At 47.3% G+C, this 20,174-nt stretch overlaps 1 protein-coding gene across 2 annotated transcripts in view; it reads left to right on the top strand.

Moving 5' to 3' along the window:
• The window catches only part of TMEM245 (transmembrane protein 245), a 201,473-nt gene that overhangs the window by 167,204 nt on the left and 14,095 nt on the right, over positions 1-20,174 (top strand). For both annotated transcript variants that reach the window (XM_033930622.1, XM_033930623.1), the window contains one exon: positions 7,314-7,488. In XM_033930622.1, coding sequence (XP_033786513.1) covers positions 7,314-7,488 — 175 coding nt within the window. The remainder of the gene's footprint in view (positions 1-7,313; positions 7,489-20,174) is intronic.

Here is a 20,174-nt window from a genome sequence, read left to right as displayed (position 1 = left end):
CGTGGCCGCAAGGCGTGTGTTGTGGCTGCGCGCTTGGGCGGCGGATGCTGCGTCCAAAGCTAAGCTTACTAAATTTCCCTTTCGGGGGTCGTTTTTATTTGGAGAGGACTTGGATAAGTTGATTCAGACTCTGTCGGACTCGAAAGTTCCCCGTTTGCCGGAGGACCGTGCCCGCCCGGCGTCTCGGGGTGGTGCGGCCCGGGGGCGTTTGCGGGAATTTCGCAAGTATCGCCCTGGGCGTGGGGCTGCTTCTTTCCAGTCTCCGGGGTTTTCCCGGGGTCGGTTCTTCCAGCGCATGCAGCCCTTTCGGGGGGCCCGTCGGGGGGCAGGGAACCCCTCCGCCGGTTCCCCCGCTTCCCGTCCTGCACAATGACGCCTTGCCGGCGCCCCCCTTGGTTCCGGTGGGGGCCCGGCTGCGCGACTTTTTTCCCAAATGGGCCGAGATCACGTCCGATCAGTGGGTCCTGGAGGTGGTGCGGGACGGTTATGCCCTGGAGTTCGCCCGCTCTCTGCCGGATTTTTTCCTCGCTTCTCCGGGGAAGACGCAGGCTTTTCGCCAGACCCTTCAGCGCTTGCTAGATCTCAGGGCAGTAGTTCCAGTGCCCCCCCCGGAGTGGGGCACGGGCAGGTACTCCATTTACTTTGTGGTGCCCAAGAAGGAGGGGACTTTTCGGCCCATCCTCGATTTGAAAGGGGTCAACAGGGCTCTCAAGGTTCCCTCTTTCCGTATGGAAACGCTGCGGTCGGTCATTCTGGCGGTTCAGCCGGGGGAGTTTCTCACTTCTCTCGATCTGACGGAGGCCTACTTGCATGTTCCTATTCGGGCCTCTCATCAGCGTTTCCTGCGCTTTGCGATCTTGGGTCGGCACTATCAGTTCTGTGCGCTTCCCTTTGGGCTGGCCACGGCTCCCCGGACGTTCACCAAGGTGATGGTGGTCGTCGCGGCAGCCTTGCGGTCGGAGGGCATCCTGGTACACCCCTACCTGGACGACTGGTTAATTCGGGCCAAGTCGTTGCAGGAAAGCTCCCGGGTTACGGCTCGGGTGGTGGAGTTTCTCCGGTCGCTGGGCTGGGTGGTCAACCTTTCCAAGAGTCGGTTGGTTCCGGCTCAGCGTCTGGAGTACCTCGGGGTGCTGTTCGACACCTCCTTGGGGAAGGTCTTCCTCCCAGAGGCCCGGGTGAGCAAATTGCAGTCTCAGATTCGCCTGCTTTTGGCGTCCCGGTGTCCTCGGGCGCGAGATTTCCTCCAGGTCCTGGGGTCGATGGCGGCGTCCCTGGACGTGGTGAGGTGGGCGCGGGCCCACATGCGTCCTCTCCAGTATGCTCTGCTCCGGAGGTGGTCTCCCCAGAGGCACGGGATAGATGTTCCGGTTCCCCTGCGAGGCTTGGCGCGCTGCAGTCTGCGTTGGTGGCTCCGGACCCCTCACCTAGTTCAGGGGGTGGGTCTGGATCTTCCGCAGTGGACGGTGCTCCTTACGGATGCGAGTCTCCTGGGTTGGGGGGCCCAGTGTCTGGGTCACTCAGCTCAGGGAACCTGGTCCACGGAGGAGGCCTCCTGGTCGATCAACGTGTTGGAGACCAGGGCAGTCCGGCTGGCGCTGTTGGCTTTCCACTCCCTTTTGTTGGGCAAGTCGGTCAGAGTCCTGTCGGACAATGCCACGGCGGTGGCTTATGTCAATCGTCAGGGGGGCACCAAGAGCACTCTGGTGGCGCAGGAGGCGGCTCGGCTCATGGTTTGGGCGGAGTCGCATCTTCTGGACCTCTCGGCCTCTCACATTGCCGGGGTAGAAAACGTTCAGGCGGACTTCCTCAGTCGTCACTTCTTGGATCCGGGAGAGTGGTGTCTCGGCGCCGAGGCGTTTCAGTTGCTAGTGCGTGCTTGGGGGCAGCCCCTGATGGATCTGATGGCTACAAGTGGCAACGCCAAAGTACCCCGCTTCTTCAGTCGTCGCAGGGACGGTCTGGCCGAGGGTCTGGATGCTCTGGTCCAACCGTGGCCAACGGAGGGGCTGTTGTATGTGTTCCCTCCTTGGCCATTAGTGGGCAGAGTACTGCTTCGCATTGTTCGCCATCCGGGGCTGGTGGTCTTGGTGGCTCCGGATTGGCCTCGTCGTCCGTGGTATGCGGATCTGGTGAGGCATCTGGTGGCGGATCCTCTTCCTCTGCCTCTCGAGTGCGATCTTCTGACGCAGGGTCCCATTCCCATGTTCGACCCGTCTCCCTTTTGTCTTACGGCTTGGCTCTTGAAAGGGGCCGCCTGAGTAAGAAGGGATATTCCGACAAGGTGATCTCTACACTTTTGGGGTCCCGGAGGCTTTCTACCTCTCGGGCTTATGTACGGGTTTGGCGTCTTTTTGAGGAATGGTGCCGAGCGCGGGGAGTGGTCTCCTTTCGCGCTTCTCTGCCTAACATTCTAGAGTTTTTGCAGGATGGCCTGGATAGGGGCCTGGCCTGGTCTTCTCTTCGGGTTCATCTGGCGGCCCTGTCGGCTTTTCGGGGGCTGGTGACAGGTCAGCGGTTGTCAGCCATTCCTGATGTGATTCGCTTTCTTAGGGCGGCCAAGTTGATCAGGCCTCCCATAAGGCCCTCGATTCCCTCTTGGGATCTCAATCTGGTTCTTTCTGTTCTAGTGCGCCCTCCTTTCGAGCCGTTGGATGGCTGTTCGTTGAAGGACCTTACGCTGAAGTCGGTCTTTTTGGTGGCCATTACTTCCGCTAGACGGGTGTCTGAGCTACAGGCTTTCTCTTGTAGGGCTCCCTTCCTGGAGTTTTCGAAGGAGCGGGTTGTTTTGCGGCCTGTTCCTTCCTTTCTGCCGAAGGTAGTTTCTCCTTTTCATGTCAATCAATCGGTGGTCCTCCCGGTCTTGGGTAGTCGGGAGGGTTCTTCTGAGCAACGACAGCTGCGCAAGTTGGATGTCGGTCGGGTCCTCCATGCTTATGTGCAGCGGACCCGGGATTTTCGGAGCTCCGATCATCTCTTTGTGCTTCTGGCGGGTCCTCGTCGGGGGGCTGGCGCTTCTAAGGCTACTATTGCGCGTTGGATCAAGGAGATGATTGCTTCCGCTTATCTTCTGAGTCAGAAGCCGGTTCCGGAGTTTCTCAAGGCTCATTCCACTAGGGGTCAGGCGGCTTCTTGGGCTGAGTCGTCGCTCGTGCCTCCGGTGGATATTTGTAAGGCTGCGGTTTGGTCCTCCTTGCATTCATTTGTTCGGCATTATCGGGTAGATGTTCAGGCGCGTCGGGACGCGGTGTTCGGTGAGCGTGTTCTGGTATCGGCCCTTCGGGGGTCCCGCCCGTGAGAGGGACTGCTTTGGTACGTCCCAATCGTAAAGTTAACCTCTACTGGTCTGGAGAGTGCTAAAGAAGGAGAAATTAGGTTCTTACCTGCTAATTTACTTTCTTTTAGCTTCTCCAGACCAGTAGAGGTCCCCACCCTGTCTGTTGTTGTTGTTGTTGGGGCTGTTGCGCGGGCAGTTTTTGGTTTTTGCTGCGGGTTCTAGTATTTTTCTAGGGCCGGGGAGAATTGAAGAACAGCGGCTGTGGCTCGGCTGGCTTAGCTGGCGAGCTGTGGGGACCTTATTCCTTCGGGAATTTCTCCTCTGCATTTTCCAACAGCATTTTTGGGTATGTTATTTGTTACTCCTTTCGGAGTATTGTTTTTTCTCTCTGTTGTTTTCCAGTTCTTGGTTCTGCTTGGCTATTCGGCAGACTGAGGGAAATAGAGAGGAGGGGCTAGGATATACTGTCCCAAAGTTTTGTTTTCAGTCTCCACCTGCTGGTCATGATTAGATATATACCCAATCGTAAAGTTAACCTCTACTGGTCTGGAGAAGCTAAAAGAAAGTAAATTAGCAGGTAAGAACCTAATTTCTCCTTTCTCAGTTCATACATTCACATTCCACTATTGTTTTGAGAATCATTTTAGATGGCTTAGTTGGTTCAGCCAATAAGTTCAACTTCCCTCCAACCCTTTTGGTTTCACCAGGCTCACAATACAATCAAACACTTCTTCTCAGAGACATGATCCTGGAAGCTAGGGAGTCCCACATGTGAGAATATGCTGCCTGCTTGTCCTAGAATAAAGCACAATTATTTACCTGTAACAGGTGTTATCCGAGGACAGGCAAATATTCTGACAACCCTCCTACTTCCCCTAGTTGTCTTCTTTGCTTTGTTACTGAACTGATGGTTCCGTGAACCAGATTTGGTCGGAAAGGTACTTGCACATGCAGTATGGGCAGTTGAGAGACTTTTAAAGTGACAGTATACTTTTCACAGTCCATACTGGGCTCTGTGGATGACATCACCCACATTCGAGAATATCTGCCTGCTGTCCTTGTATAACACCTGTTAAAGGAAAGTAACAGTGCTTTATTTGCATTCCATTAGTTTATTGCATCAAGAGTAAAAAGTGTGTGTGTGTGGGGGGGGGGGGGGGTTAGTGTATGCTTTAGAATGCTGAAGTTTAGCATACTGTTCTAATGCACCATGTACTACTTCAAAGCCATATTGTTATAAAACAGTTTGTGTCCTTTCTCCATCTTATTTCTCAATTTATTTGATGGTATATTTCCTGCTCATTGGGAACCTATCCTATTAGAAACTAGATGCCATGAGCCTTCATTCGCAGATACCTGGTTATTTCCTCGCCAGTTCATCCAGTGGCAGTCATTCAGTAAAGAATCCTCAACGGGCTCTTGAACAAGCCAGTTGGTGTTCTTGAGGAATAGTGACTAGGATGCTTACTTGTAGCTTGCCTCGGCATTCTAGGATAAGATAAAAAATCAAAAGTGACTGAAAAAGTTAATTACATTTCTTCTCAGTGGGCTTTGCCTCTGTATCATCCCCCATCTCTGACTGGTTTGAGAAATAGAGCAAATAAATCAAACCAGTGACTCCTGCACAGCAGCAGTTAGCATCATTGGGCCAAATCTAATTTAACTTAAAACATCTTTCAATTTATTTACATCTGTAAAGCAGCCAACTTTGGTCAGAGCTCCAATATTTGAAAGGATATTTTTTTGTTTATATGTGCAAATTACATACCTGTTATGGCTGCAATGAAATACAAGATCTGTGATTGTGTGCTTCTGCACTGGCACTTTTATATATGCTTTTCACAACATGGCTCAGATTCTAAAGAATAATTATTTTTCATGTGAATGCACTGAGTCAGACTATATTTGAAGTGCAGCCAAAGGACAGGGTAGTTAAAACATAGGTATAGTGGTACCTTGGATTACGAGCATAATCCGTTCCAGGAGCATGCTCGTAATCCAAAATGCTCGTTTATCAAAGCGAGTTTCCCCATAGGAAATAATGGAAACTCGCTTTGATGCGTTCCCCCCCCCCCCCGAGAACCGGCATTGCTCCCCTCGAAGGCCCCCCTGCGATCAGGCACCCCCCCCTGCGATCCGGCACCCCCCTGCCTTGAACCGGCACCCCCTCGCCACGATCCGACACCCCCCCCCGACACGATTGGGCACCCCCCCCCCGACACGATAGGGCACCCCCCCGACACGATTCGACATCCCTCCGACACAATTGGGCACCCCCCCGCCGCTTCTTACCCTCATCTGGGCACTCTTGAAAATCGACCTCCTCGTCTGCTGGGCCTTGAGCATCTGAGCATGCTCAAGGCCTGCGAGTTCACGTTGACGTTCAGAACGTGAACTCGCAGGCCTTGAGCATGCTCAGATGCTCAAGGCCCAGCAGACGAGAAGGCCGATTTTCAAGAGTGCCCAGTTGAGGGTAAGAAGCGGCGGGAGGGGGTCGGATCGTGGCGGGGGGGTGCCCAATCGTGTCGTGGGGGTCGGATCGTGGCGGGGGGATGCCGGTTCGAGGCAAGGGGGGTGCCGGATCGCAGGGGGGGTGCCGGATTGCGGGGGGGGGGGTGCTCGTAAATCGAGCCATGCTCGGTTTCCGAGGCACCGATTTTGCAAATGTTTTGCTCGTCTTGCAAAACACTCGCAAACCGGTGCACTCATAAACCGAGGTATCACTGTATTATAAAATTTCTATGATCGCTAAAGTATGGCATTTCAGTTTGAAAATGCTCACAAATTGATATATATGAGAACTGATTCATAAGTCATGGTAACTATTTTTTTCTCTTGAGAATGCACCAATACTGGAAATCTAATACTATATACTTGGAATGCAAGTAACTTGGTTTGCAAGTGTTTTGCAAGACAAGCAACACATTTTATTAAATGTTAACTTGATATACAATACAATACAATACATACAGTATATACACATCACAACTGAGCCGATGGTTCTTCTCTCTCTGTAGTGTAGTGACTGTTCTAAATGAGCGAGGTCTTGCAATACAAGTATTTTGCATTAAAGTTTATGGGTTGTGGAACGAATCGTCTGAGTTTCCATTGTTTCCTATAGGGAAATTCGCTTTGATATACGAGTGATTTGGATTATAAGCATGCCTCTGGAATGAATTATGCTCGCAAACCAAGGTAAAGTGTGTGACATGTATTTCTCAATGTTGCCACCAGATGAGAGATGAGTGCAGCGGTCTCTGATAGGGGAGAAACAAAAATCATGACATTTGACTTCATTGTTTTATTAACAAACAAGTAATAAAAGTTAGCTGTTTCACTAAACCAAGCACACAATCAGTTTGAGAGTGAGTACTGTATATTTAACTGTTAACATCCTTCAAAGCGTTGACATGCAGGATTATGACATTGTGCAACAGTTCTGGACATTTCTCCTGTACTGCACGATGCAGGTGGTACTGCAGAAATGACTTGTAACGCAAGACAACTAGACAACCTGGGAGACTACATTGAAGGATGTTAACAGTTTGTACTTGTATTTTGTTGTTCGTTGTACACTGTATGCCATAATAAAACAATGATTTCAGATGTCATGTTTTATTTGCTTCTCCCTTACCAAAGACTGCTGCACTCATCTCTCATCTGCTCTCATCTGGTGGCAAAATTAAGAAGTACGTGTCACACACTTCAAACTTATATTTAATAATAATAATAATAAAAATAATAATAATATTAACTTTATTTTTTCTATACCGCCACAATCTTACGTCTTCTAGGCGGTTTATAGTGAAGAGAGCTGGACAATCAGTGAATTACAGAATACAAATAGCGAAGATGATTTCCAGTGTTGGCACATTTTTGAGAGAAAAAAAATAGTTGCCATGACTTATGAATTAACCCTCAGTAGATCAGTATGGTTGTGATTTGAAAACTGTTTACCCTTTTTTTTTAAATTCTTTTTTTTTTTTTATCCTTTTTCATCTGCTTCCGGTTCTGGTCCTGTAAATTCTTGCATTAGCCTTGGCAGCAATTCTTGGAGCAGTTCCATTCCTGGGAACGTACTGGGCGGCTGTACCTGCAGTGCTTGATCTGTGGTTCGCTCAGGGTCAGAGCTGCAAAGCTGTTTTACTTCTCGTTTCTCACCTGTTGCCAACGTATTTTGTGGACACTGCAATCTACTCTGATATATCAGGGTAAGTGTCTCGCTGGATTTCTCAAGGTTTGGAATTTGGTTAAAAATGGCTCTATTACTTCTTCATTGTTACAGCATTTTTGGGGTGTTTTAACCTGAAATAATAATTTCAATTTTGAGAGAATGATAAAGAATTAAGCCATAAAATAGCTCACAATGAGAGGCCAAAGTCAGATTAGAGGCCTGTTTGAATTGCTCAAATTATTCCCCTTGTTGCAATCACATTAAAATAGTGTTTTTTAATCCAGTCCCCAGGACAAACCCAGCTTGTCAGGTTTTTGGGGTATCCATAATGAATATACTTGCAAGAGATTTGTATACAAGAGAGAAAATCTGTGTAAATCTGTCTCATACATATTCATTGTGGATATTCTGAAAAGCAAACTAACTGGTAATGTCCTGAGGACTGAGTCGAGAACCTTGCATTAAAATGCTATAAAATGATGGGACTGGTTTATTGAGGATACTTTTTCTTTAGTGTCTTCATTAAACCAGTCTAGTACAGTACTTATTTATTTAATTTCTTTTCTATCCCGTTGTCCCCAAAGAGCTCAGAACGGATAATGGATTACATCTATCAACCAGTAGATGGAGACAGAAAATATAGTGTTCTGAGTACTGCCTTATAAAAACTCCATGCAGCTTTAGAACTTCAGTATTTCTCTTTTCAGTGCAATAGATGAGACATTCTAAACAATAAGGTTATTTTCCCATACTCGCATGCTCTGCAGAAGGAATCCACTCCGGATTTTTCACTCTGCCTCTGTAGTACTTCACTGATCGGTTTACCACCCTCTACAGTCTTTTCTTCTGCAAAAATGTCTGCAGCTGTGTGTGTTCTGCTCTCCCCATTTTATTGTTTTAAATTTGATATAATGATGTCCCTTTTGGGGTAATTTCACATTTGAAGCAATTTTGGAGCTCTGCCTGCTTGAGAATTCACAGACTTTGGTCTGTGGCTGACAGGCTAATCCCTATTTGGGTACCTGTTAGCCAGTCTGCATAGTTTTCCTTGGAGCTCAGGGCCGTCCCTGAAGTAATCTCACCTTCTCTTAAGCAGGGGTCGAATGTAGACTGTTAGGCATGCTTAGGGGGGCTCAGCGGTGTTCCACAGCAGCGGTGGTCCACAGCAGCGGTGGTCTGTGGGGTGCAGGCATAGTCAGACAGTGGAGTCTGACCGGCAGCCCTAAGATCAGCTTTGTGAAAGCATTCCCAGTATTGTAGTAGTGAATTCTTCTACAGCTTCTGAGAAAGAGCTGTGAGCAGGTGAAGTCCAGTGTATCAGATCACGGTGCATACAAGGAGCTGACATCTTGTGAGAGACATCAGGGAAAGTTTAAAAAGTTGGGTTTTCTGAGTTTCTGTATGTTCCCCCTCCTGAAAAATCCTAAAATCACTGTTTTTGGACTTTGGGAAGTGTGAAAAATATTGCGTTTTTGGCACAAATTTGGTGCCGGTGGCCATCTTGGATTTTTAGCTATCTTTTTTTCTTCTCCCTGCTTCTTCAAAACTTAGATTTTTGCCTGGAAACCTGCTGGGATGGAGTCTTTGGGGTCTCCTTTTGTGAATTCATGCCAGGATTGTGCGCTTTTAGAGCGTCCTTGCATCACGTGCTGCGTGGTGCAGCTGGGGGGGGCTGTAGCAGCCAGCTTAGCTTCCCCCCACAGAAGCAGGTGATTAGATGTTTCGCCAGCCTGGCGGGGTGGCCTCCATTACTTTCGGGGCTTGGTACAGCTGGTTCTTTGGTCAGCCAGGCTGTGGACCCACTGCAGCCTAAGACACAAATTTAAGCCATCTAAGGGTTACTCTATGCCCCAGGAGCTGGATAACTTCTCTAAAATCATGAGGTTTTATAGTCAGAGTTAAAAAAAAAGAAAAAAGCATGTTCTTCTCCTGAGCAGTCTCCTTTTTCCCCAAGGACATTTTTGGGTTGCGTGTTGCCTTCTGGCATGTCCTCGCCTCTGCCTGATCCAGCTGTTGTTTTGTCTGCTCATGATTTGGGGGATCAGGATACTGATACTGACCTCTCTGATCCATTGTTTTACAGTGTAGTTCTTCCCAGATCGGGAGATCTTTGCATATGTGCTGGATCCACGGATCATTTGGGGGATCCATTTCCTGGTGATGATCTTACTGTCCTGTGCTTAATTAAGTTTGTGGCTTTACCCTTATCTTCCTGCTAAATCTTTGCAGGAATTGAACTTACTGACTCAGTCCGTCCACTTCTTCTCCCTGGCTTTGTAGTAGCCTGTCGCACTCTACAACCTTTCCCTGCATCCGGATGAATTTTATGATCTCTGAGCAATTTGACTCTCCAGAAGGTATTTTGAAGAGAACTAGAGCTATGTCCCGCTTGTAGCCACTAGCACAGGAGTGTCAGCAGCTTTTGGGGCAGTTCAAGGTGGATTCCTTGGTGGCACAAGTGACTGAGCGCACCTCTCTTCCCAGTGACGGGGGAGTTGTGTTGAAAGATATGCAGGACTGCTGTGTGATCCTCAGGAAACTTTTTGAAACAGCCAATTTGGGCATCAAAGTAGCTGTGGCAACATCTTTTGTCTCAGGTGCCTGTCTCGGCTGCACATGCTAGGGATTGATGCAGTGGAGCCTCCTCCTCCACTACTGATGGCTGGAACAGATTATATAGTTGATGAAAGCATGGCCTTTTGAAAGTGCTGGCCAAATTGTCAGCGTACTCCATTTCGGTCAAGCAGTGGGCTGGTGATTCCACTTCCAAGGCGACTTTTGCGAGGCTGTCTTTTAAGGGGCAGTTATTGTTTGGCTAAAGCCTGGATGTCCTCATGGATTCGGTATTGGATCGTCGCCCAAAGACCCTGCCTGGTAGTAGATCCAGACCCTCTAGGGTTTCTGGGCATTCTAATTTTCGGTGCTCCAGACAGTATGCACATTCCACGTCGCAGAGATTTTCCCAGAGCTTCCGAGGTCAGTATGCGGGCTACAGGCTTTCCCAACCTTCTTGCACACCCTGCCAGAAAGACACAATGATGCCAGGATGCCAAATGCCCCTCTTCAGATAGGGGGCTGGCTCTCGGAGTTTCTGCCTGCCTGGATGACCTCTTGGGCTCAGGCAGATACTCTGTATACTTTATTGTGCCAAAGAAAGGCTCAGAAGATTGGAAGCCTATTCTGGATCTTCAGCATGTGAATACAGCTCTCTGGATTCCCCACTTCCGAATGGAGACTGTGCGATCGGTCATTGCAGCAGTGGCTCTGGGGGAATTTCTGACCTCCCTGGATTTTACGGAGGCATTCTTACACATTCCCATATTTCCGGCCCACTGTAAGATTTCGGCCCTGTGCTGGCTACGGCATCTCGAACCTTCACCAAGGTGATGGGGTTGGTGGCAGCTTACCTGAGGAAGATAGGTCTGCAAGTTTACCCTTATCTAGATGACTGGTTGATCATAGCTCCCTCGTTGGCCGAGGGACATCGCACAGTGGAGCATGTGCTTCAGATGCTGGAGGACTTGGGCACCAAGCGTTGAAAGTTTTTTATGCCTATGAGGTTTTTGGGTTTTTTTTTTTTTAGTAGAGTCGCAGTCAGTGTTCCCTCTAAGCGGGCGGGTGTTGTGAGCAAACTTTTTTCACCGTGAGCCAAAAATATCGGGCGCCAGCAAGTTATGAGCCAACTCGCCCGATTCTCCTCTCGCCGCCCTGCCATCTGCCGTACGCCTCTTCCGATTGTGCGCTGTGACGAGAAACGTGTGCGCTGCGATGTAATATTTTGTGCGCCAGCGCAGCTTAGCGGGAACACTGGTTCAAATGGTTTTATTTATTTCCCCAAATTTATTTTTGTTATACGCACTGAAAATATTTGATATTGCGTTTAAATCAAAATCTCAATAAACTTGAAACGAGTGCCCGTGAGATTGTGGGAGGGTTAAATACTCAAAACTTAGAAGTTTTTGCTACGCCAGCTTTCTGGTATCTTTACATACAGTGGCGTACCTAGCATATGTAACATCCGGGGCCCATCATTTTTTGGCACCCCCCCCCATCTGTAAGAAAAACATGATTTTTAGTAACAAACCACACGTCACACATGAGTACCTAGGAAAAGGCAGCATCTTACATATTGCAGTGAGCAGTACATCAATACACCCATTGTAAAACTAAACAAGCCAGACCAGCACAGATCAATCCTACACCGTCAATCCTAACAGAAAACACACAGAACACAGAAAACACCTTCGCCTAGTAAGGAATATGTAATCACAAACTAACCCCTCCCTCTTTTACAAAACTGTAGTGTGGATTTTAGCTACGGAGGTAACAGCTCTGATGCTCATAAAATTCTGAGCATCAGAGCTGCTACCACCAAGGCTGGTGCTAAAAACGCTTCACAGTTTTGTAAAAGGGGGGATAAAATAAAAATACATAGACAAAGGTTAAATTGAACCAGCAAGAAGCTGGACTCTGCATACAATGCTTCACAGAAACAGTGACACATGTCTCCTAAAGCAATAAATAAATAGAAATTTTTTTCTACCTTTGTCTTCTGTGGTTTCTCCTTTCCTCATCTTCTTGTAACTCTCTTCCTTCCATCCACTGTCTGCCGTCTCTCTTCCCCTATATGGCATCTTCTCTCCTTCTATGCCCCTTCCAGAAACTGTATGCCTCCCCCTTCCATCTCTCCTTTCACCCCATTGGTCTGGCATCTCTCTCCTCGCCTTCCCTCTCCCACACCTCTCTTCATAGTCTGGTATCTCCCCTTCCCTGATTCTCTGGCATCTCTCTCCTTTCCTTTTCTTCCATCTTTCGCTCCCCCTCCATGCTCTCACATCTCCCCCTTCCTTTTCCCTTAGACTGGCATACCTTCCTCCTACGCTCCAAGCCCTGGCATCTCCTTTAATTCCCTCCCTCATCTTCCTTCTCCCTCCAGCTGGGTACCGCAACACTCTTCCCTGCAGCTCTGCACTTCCCCACAATTGCCATGCTTCGGTTCCTCTTCTTCCTTCCTTCCTCCCCCCCCCCCCGGGACCCTGCGGCACCATCAACTCTTACTCCCTCTAATGTCGGCCCTGCAGCTCCAGACTTCCTCGCACCTTCTCCCCTCCCCCTTTGGATCGCTATTATTTTAAATGTTATAGCCGCGGAGCTGTATCCATCAGTGGAGATGTCTAACCTCGGCCTGCCCCGGAACTCTTACTGCAACAGTGACTTCCTGTTCCTGCCTAGACGGGCGGCTGCTGCAGTAAGAGTTCCGGGGCAGGCCGAGGTTAGACATCTCCACTGATGGATACAGCTCCGCGGCTATAACATTTAAAATAATAGCGATCCAAAGGGGGAGGGGAGAAGGTGCGAGGAAGTCTGGAGCTGCAGGGCCGACATTAGAGGGAATAAGAGTTGATGGTGCCGCAGGGTCCCGCGGGGGGGGGGGAGGAAGGAAGGAAGAAGAGGAACCGAAGCATGGCAATTGTGGGGAAGTGCAGAGCGGCAGGAGCTGTTATAGCCGCGGAGCTGTATCCATCAGTGGAGATGTCTAACCTCGGCCTGCCCCGGAACTCTTACTGCAGCAGCCGCCCGTCTAGGCAGGAACAGGAAGTCACTGTTGCAGTAAGAGTTCCGGGGCAGGCCGAGGTTAGACATCTCCACTGATGGATACAGCTCCGCGCGGCTATAACATTTAAAATAATAGCGATCCAAAGGGGGAGGGGAGAAGGTGCGAGGAAGTCTGGAGCTGCAGGGCCGACATTAGAGGGAGTAAGAGTTGATGGTGCCGCAGGGTCCCGCGGGGGGGGAGGAAGGAAGGAAGAAGAGGAACCGAAGCATGGCAATTGTGGGGAAGTGCAATCCCCCCAATGCGTCCCCTTACCTTACCTCCCCTTACCTTTGCGACGCGTGTGTGCGCTGTGAAGAGAAACTTGTGCGCTGCGATGTAATATTTTGTGCGTGAGCGCAGGCCAGCGCAGCTTAGCGGGAACACTGGGACTCGCAGTATAATTGATTCACTGTAAAACTGTGGCTTTTTCTTTTGTCCATTTGAGGTGCGGTGGTGTTTTTTGAAGGTGGAGAGTTAGATAACTTATTGGATATTTTTCCTCCACCCCTCTACATAGTTTGTAAGTGTGAATCACACTTATTTTTTAACTCATTTTTGGCTTCATGTCCTTGTTTTGTTCCAGTCTGAGCATACTCTTTCTTCTACTTGGTTCTAAATGTTACTAATGTCATGAAAGCTATTTCATATATCTTTTAGAAATAATGATTTGTGTACTGAAATGACACTGATAATGTATTACCTTTTCAGGGTCAGAGCCAATTTAAAAAGTCATGCAAAGATGATTTGTGTGAAATTTCTTCAATGCAGTTTTAGGCACTTTTTTGTATGTTAAACCAAGAATGTGATGATTTATGTTCACTGAAGTCAACATTCAATTAAAATATGTTCTAAGTCTCAAATGTAGGTGAACTGAGACATAAATAACTTGAATGCTTGCCATTTTGCTACAAATTAAAAATGAAATAATTTTCTATAACTAGCTGAATTTTTTTCTTTCAAAATATGCATTTTTGCTTTTTTAAAAATATATGTACAATATATTCAGCGCCAAAATTTCAGGTATACTGGAGGAAATGATGTCATCCCTGTGAATGGCTGCCTAAACTGAGAGCTCTGTCGGGGCTGAGGTGAATAGTAGTGTTTAGCGTTTCTAGTGCAAATAAATTTTGGTGATTCAAGAGATATAGTACAGCCCTAGCCATGGCGACTCGGAAAAAACTTGGAAAATATAAATATTTTGGTGAAGGAGGGAAAAAATTGGTGTTGGACCTGCCGGGTGAAAGTGTGGAGAAAAACAAGATGGCTGCGGGGTCCTTAAAAACAAGATGGCTGCGGGGTCCTTGACTCAATCTGAGTCGGAAGATTAAAGTATACCGGCACACCAGATCGAGCCCGGGAGTGAGGCACACAAGATCATGCAGATGTGGTTTCGTGAATTGAAAGAGGAAATGGTAGGGGTTCGATTTGATGTGAAAACAGCCCTGGCAGAGCTGCGCGCTGATGTCGGGGAACTCAGGGCCCGGGTCTCCGTGACTGAAGACTACGTGAAGGCACTATCCACATCTGTGTCGGAGAATAAAGACAATACTGACCGCATTTCTATGGAATTACAAGAGTTGCAGGCGCAGGTGGAGGATCTTGAAAATCGGTCCTGCCGCTGTAACTTGAGATTTAAAGGCATACCCGATGTGGAAGTGTACCGCGACTGCAAGCTGGTGGTGCGGGAGTCTTGTCAACAACTTCTTAATGAGGCAGGAGCAGCGGTGTCAGATGATATCTTGCTGCAGCGGGCCCATCGTAGTTTGGGACCATCCTGAGGACAGGGAGCAAAGAATATTATAGCCTGTTTTGGGGACTTTGCTTTGAAGGAAAGAGTTCTACAAGCGGCACGCCGTCAGCTGCAATTTCGGTGGAAAAACTTGGAAGTGGGGTTTTTTTCAAGATTTAGCCTGGTCCACGCTGCAGAAACGTAAAGCTTTCAAGGAAGTTACCCAGGCATTGCGTGCTGGAGGCTACAAATACCGCTGGCTTTTTCCCTTTGGAGTTTGGCTGACAGTTAATGGGAAGTCTAAGCGAATAAGTACTGTAGCGGAGGCAAGGGCTGCAATGCAGGATTTGGGTTGTGCAAATCTTCCTGCTGCAGCACCCATTTTGGAGCCTGCAACGACTTCTGGACTGCGTGGGACTTGGACTACAGTGTTGAGATCAGGCAAGAAAACTGCCAAATCAGCTACCTGAAGAAATTCCTGGGCCCCATTAGAGGGTTTCTTTAGACTTTTATGGACATGGGTAATGCTGAGTTGGATATGGGTATAGTCTTTACACTCTTTTAACTTCTGCTTTACCCTATATGTCAGAATTGTGAAAATTTGCTGGGTTTATGTATATGGGTTTTGTTTTTGTTTTTTTGCTCTGTTCAGGTTAGATGGTGTAGAATGTACGGTTGAGGAATTAGGGGTTTGGTCTGTTAAATTGCTGTATGGATGGGGGCAGGAAGAGAATTCCTCCTGTTTCTTACTTCTTTCTTTTCCTTTTCAAGGTTTGGGATAACTTCCTGATTTATTGGTTGAGTTGTGGTGGGGCTTCTCATTTGGGGATTGGGTGATAAGAGCAGGGATGTTATTTCGGGTTAGTTTGGGGAAGCAAGGGGATTTGGAGTAGTCTCCTGTGGAGGATATCACTTTCTACTGACTGGCTGGTCTTGGCAAGAGGAGATCAGCAACTTGCAGGGGGGGAGGGGGCGGGGGGGATAGTAAACTTTTTACTATAGGGTCCTGGAATGTTAATGGGATGAATAGTCCGGGTAAACAGTATAGTATATCTTGAATTGCAGAGGTTACAGTGGGATGTTTGTTTGCTTCAGGAAACTCATCTGAGGCCTCGAGATGTGGAAGTTCTGCACTCGCCTGCTTTTGAGCAAGTTTGGACACATCAAAGTGGGAAGACCACTAATAAGGTGGGGGGGGGGGGCGCGTTGGCTATTCTGGTGCGCAAAGGATTGGGATTAGTGGTGCAGAAGGTGTATCGTGATTCTACAGGGAGATGTTTAGCTACCTTACAGGCAGAACTCTTACTATTATTAACTTATATGATCCCAATGAAGGACAGGCTGAATTTTTACCATTCCCTTGTTCCTGACTTGGTGAATTTAGTGCAGGGCTCTGTCTATTTTTGGGGAAGATTTTAATGTTACCCCTGATGCCCAGTTGGATCATTCCCGGGGGGGCTCTCGGACGCCTTCTAGAGCCTCTTAAAGAGCCTTTCTTGCTTTGATGGCCTCCCTGGGACTGGTTGATTGCTGGCACCTTCTGCACCCCTCTCAACAAACTTATACCCACTATTCACATGCTCATCGGTCCTATGTTCGGATTGATGGTCTTTGGACTCATCGAAATCAGTGGGGAGGCGTGAGGCAAGCAGAAATTGGCCCTATACAGATATCTGATCATGCCCCTATCTGGGTTACATGTGAGGGGTAATGGGAAGCGGGGGCTCAGCACAATTTTTGGAGGCTCAACGAATCCTTACTAAAACAAGAAGTGGATGATGCTATAGTCCAGTACCTTCAGTTTAATGATACTGGATCGGTTAGTGATTCCATTCTGTGGGACGCACTAAAGGTAGTAATTCGAGGGGTATTTATTAAGTGGGGGGCTCGTCTTAAGAGAATGAGAGAACGACGCTCCTTGGCTCTTCGAGAGCAACTAATTAGTTTAGGGCTCTCCCATCAGAGACACCAGGATCCCCTAGTGTATGAACAATTGTTGAAGGTGCGTGCAGAGCTTTCTGTTTTACAAATGGAAAAAATTTATTTTTTCAGATTGAGATTGAGCAGACTATATATGAGTATAATAATAAGGCTGGGTCGCGCTTGGCTCGGTTTATAAAATTATGGCAGGCTAGAGCGGCTATTACGTGCATACGGTATGCAGCGGGGATTGAACATCTTACTGACGGTTCCATAGGGGCAGCTTTTTTATCTTATTATACCAAGCTCTATGGGAAAGTAGAAAGGGTGAATTCCGAGTCGATATCCACCTATTTGAATAATGGTAGACCATAACATACTACTGCAAATTTTAGATTCAATAGGTATCTCAGACAATGTACTCTCATGGTTCAAGGGTTTCCTTAAATCAAGATCATACAGAGTTAAATCAGATAAAGAAAAATCTAAATCTTGGTCCAACCCCTGTGGAGTTCCACAAGGATCTCCTCTGTCTCCTACTCTATTCAACCTATATACTGCCTCCCTCGGAACATACATGGAAAAACTAGGCTTAACCTCCTATAGTTATGCTGATGATTTCACCATCCTCATACCTTTTGATCAACCAAAGACCACCATAACAGGCACTCTACACCGAACTATGGAAACAGTAGCGAATTGGATGGAAGACCACAAACTGAAACTCAACTCAGACAAAACAAAATTCATTCTCCTCGAAAATAACAAAACTCCCACTATTACCAATTACCCCATCCAAAACACCCTGAAACTACTAGGAGTGACAATAGACAGATGTTGCACCATGCAATCACAAATAAACAAAACAATTCAGAAATCTTTTGCCGTAATGAGGAACCTAAGACAAATACGCAAATTCTTTGAAAGAGCACAATTCCAGCTCATAGTTCAATCCCTTATCCTAGGTATATTGCAATATCCTCTATCTCCCCTGCCCTGCAATAATGATCAAACAACTGCAAACAGTCCAAAATACAGCACTAAGACTCGTCTACTCCCTAAAAAAACACGACCACATCACTGAAGCTTTCATGAGCTCACACTGGCTCCCAATCCAGGAAAAAATACTATTCAAATTTTACTGCACGCTATTTAAAACCATAAATGGTGACAGCCCAACCTACCTGAACAACTGACTCATCCATAATACCTCAACCAGACATAGAAAATCTCACACCCCATTCACACACCCGCCAATCAAAGAAGTTAAACGAAAAAAACTTTACGACGGACTCCTAGCCACCCAAGCATCGAAACTGGATAACCAAATCTCCAATCTGCTAATTACAACCACAGACTACAAGCTATTCAGAAAAGAAATAAAGACCTTACTCTTCAAGAAATCCCTGCTTAAGTCTTAACACCACGATTCCATCATTCCTCCTAGCTTCTTAACTCCCTGAGAATACCCGCCCTCTTCACTAGTCATGACCACTGATCTCTTCTTATAACAGACCACTGTTCTCTTTATGTAACTGACCAACCTTAATTATTTTGTAATCCGCCTTGAACTGCAAGGTAATGGCGGAATAGAAATCTCTAATCTAATCTAATGTGCCCCTCCCCAGATTGACTGATTCTGACAGGGAATGTCTTAATGAACCCATTACTTTGGGAGAGGTATCGGGTGTTATTACCCATATGAAGACTGGGAAGTCACCTGGATTGGATGGGTATCTTAATTCTTTTTATAAACGCTATTGTGATGCTTTGGCTCCCTTATTGGTTCAGGTTGCTAATGGGATGCGGGAAGGACAATCTTTACCACCATCCATGGGAGAGGCGGGCATTTCTGTGTTGCCTAAACCTGGAAGGGATCCGTTGAGCTGTGGGGCATATCGCCCCATTTCACTTTTAAATACGGATGCAAAAATTTTAGCAAAGGTACTAGCTCTTAAGCTGGGGAGACTCCTGCCCAACCTAATTCATATGGATCAGTCGGGTTTTATCCAGCAACGACAAGTTAGTGACAACATTAGAAGGATATTGCATCTGATATGGGCAGCCTAGCGGGCCCAAGATAAGGTTGCTTTTTTAACCATAGATGCAGAGAAGGCATTTGATCAAGTTGTTTGGGAATTTTTATGGCAAGTGATGGAACGGATGGGACTAGGGAGATTTTTTCTAGCTTGGGTGCAGGCGTTCTATCAGGCTCCTAGGGCCACCATTCGTATAAATGGGGGATATACACCGTTTTCCCTATTGCTAGAGGTACTCGTCAGGGTTGCCCCTTATCCCTCCTCTTGTTTGCTCTTTCTATGGAGCCTATGGCTATTCATATCAGGGAACATTTACACCTGCGCGGGGTGCGGGTTGGTGGCCAGGAACATTGTATCGCCCTATTTGCTGATGATGTGTTATTGTATGTGCGTGATCCAGAGCATTCCCTCCCTATCTTGATTGAGCTTTTCTCTGAATATAGTGCTGTGTCTGGGTTTATGGTAAACATGGATAAATCTGAGATGATGGGAGTTACTTTGACTGAGGGGGACATCTTTCATTTGCAGGGGAAGTTTCCCTTCCGTTTGGCGTCGGGAGTGATTAAATATTTAGGAATCCATATTTCGAGTGATCTTACACAGTTATATGCATTGAATTATGCTAATATTGTACTGCGAATTAGGGGAGATCTTCAAAGGTGGCAGGGGTTGTGGTTGTCATGGTGGGGTAGAATAGCTGTTAAAATGAATGTTTTACCCTGTTTATTGTTTTTATTCCAAACGTTGCCAATTCCGGACCCCTCTTCTGTTCTGAAACAACTGCATGGTTTATTTTTTTAGTTTATTTGGCAGGGGAAACGTCCTCAACTTTCTAGACAGGGCTTATGGTCTTCCAGATCCTGTGGGGGGCGAGCTCTCCCTAATTTGTTTTGATATTTTCGGGCTGCGCAGTTATGACTTATCTTAGATTGGGATATAGCTGCGGTGAAGACTGTGGTGCGTATAGAACAGCATTTTATGGGCCCTCATATCCTGAAGTTTTGGCTTTGGACCTCTTCTCCCGAACGAGAGGCTCAGGGGTCAGGATAATACTTTTCTTACACATCTCTTGCGCTTGTGGTGTGAGACGTGGCGGAGATGGGGTGTGGGTTTGGTACCCTCTATTTTGGGGGCGTTGCGTGATGAACCACAGTTTCCTGCAGGTAGGGAGAGTGGAGCTTTTTTGCGTTGGGAGGGGGGCTCGGGTTTACTTACTTTTCGAGATGTTCTGCATAGGGGGATCCTGGTGTCTTTTGAAGCTGCCCAAGGGGGACTTTCTAGCCTATGTGCAAATTAGGCATTTTATTCATTCTCAAGGGTGGGATGGAGGGACCATGGGCTCTTCCGCCCATTTAGAACATTTGTGGATAGCTTTGAGGGGTTTGCCTTGGTCCATCTCAGTTCTTTATCAATAATTTAGGGGGTCCACTCCCTTCCAT

The sequence above is a fragment of the Geotrypetes seraphini genome, chromosome 2 (assembly GCF_902459505.1).
Source record: "Geotrypetes seraphini chromosome 2, aGeoSer1.1, whole genome shotgun sequence".
NCBI lineage: Eukaryota > Metazoa > Chordata > Amphibia > Gymnophiona > Dermophiidae > Geotrypetes > Geotrypetes seraphini.
Note: the sequence above shows the minus strand (reverse complement) of the source record. Positions and strands in the feature narration are given on the sequence as shown.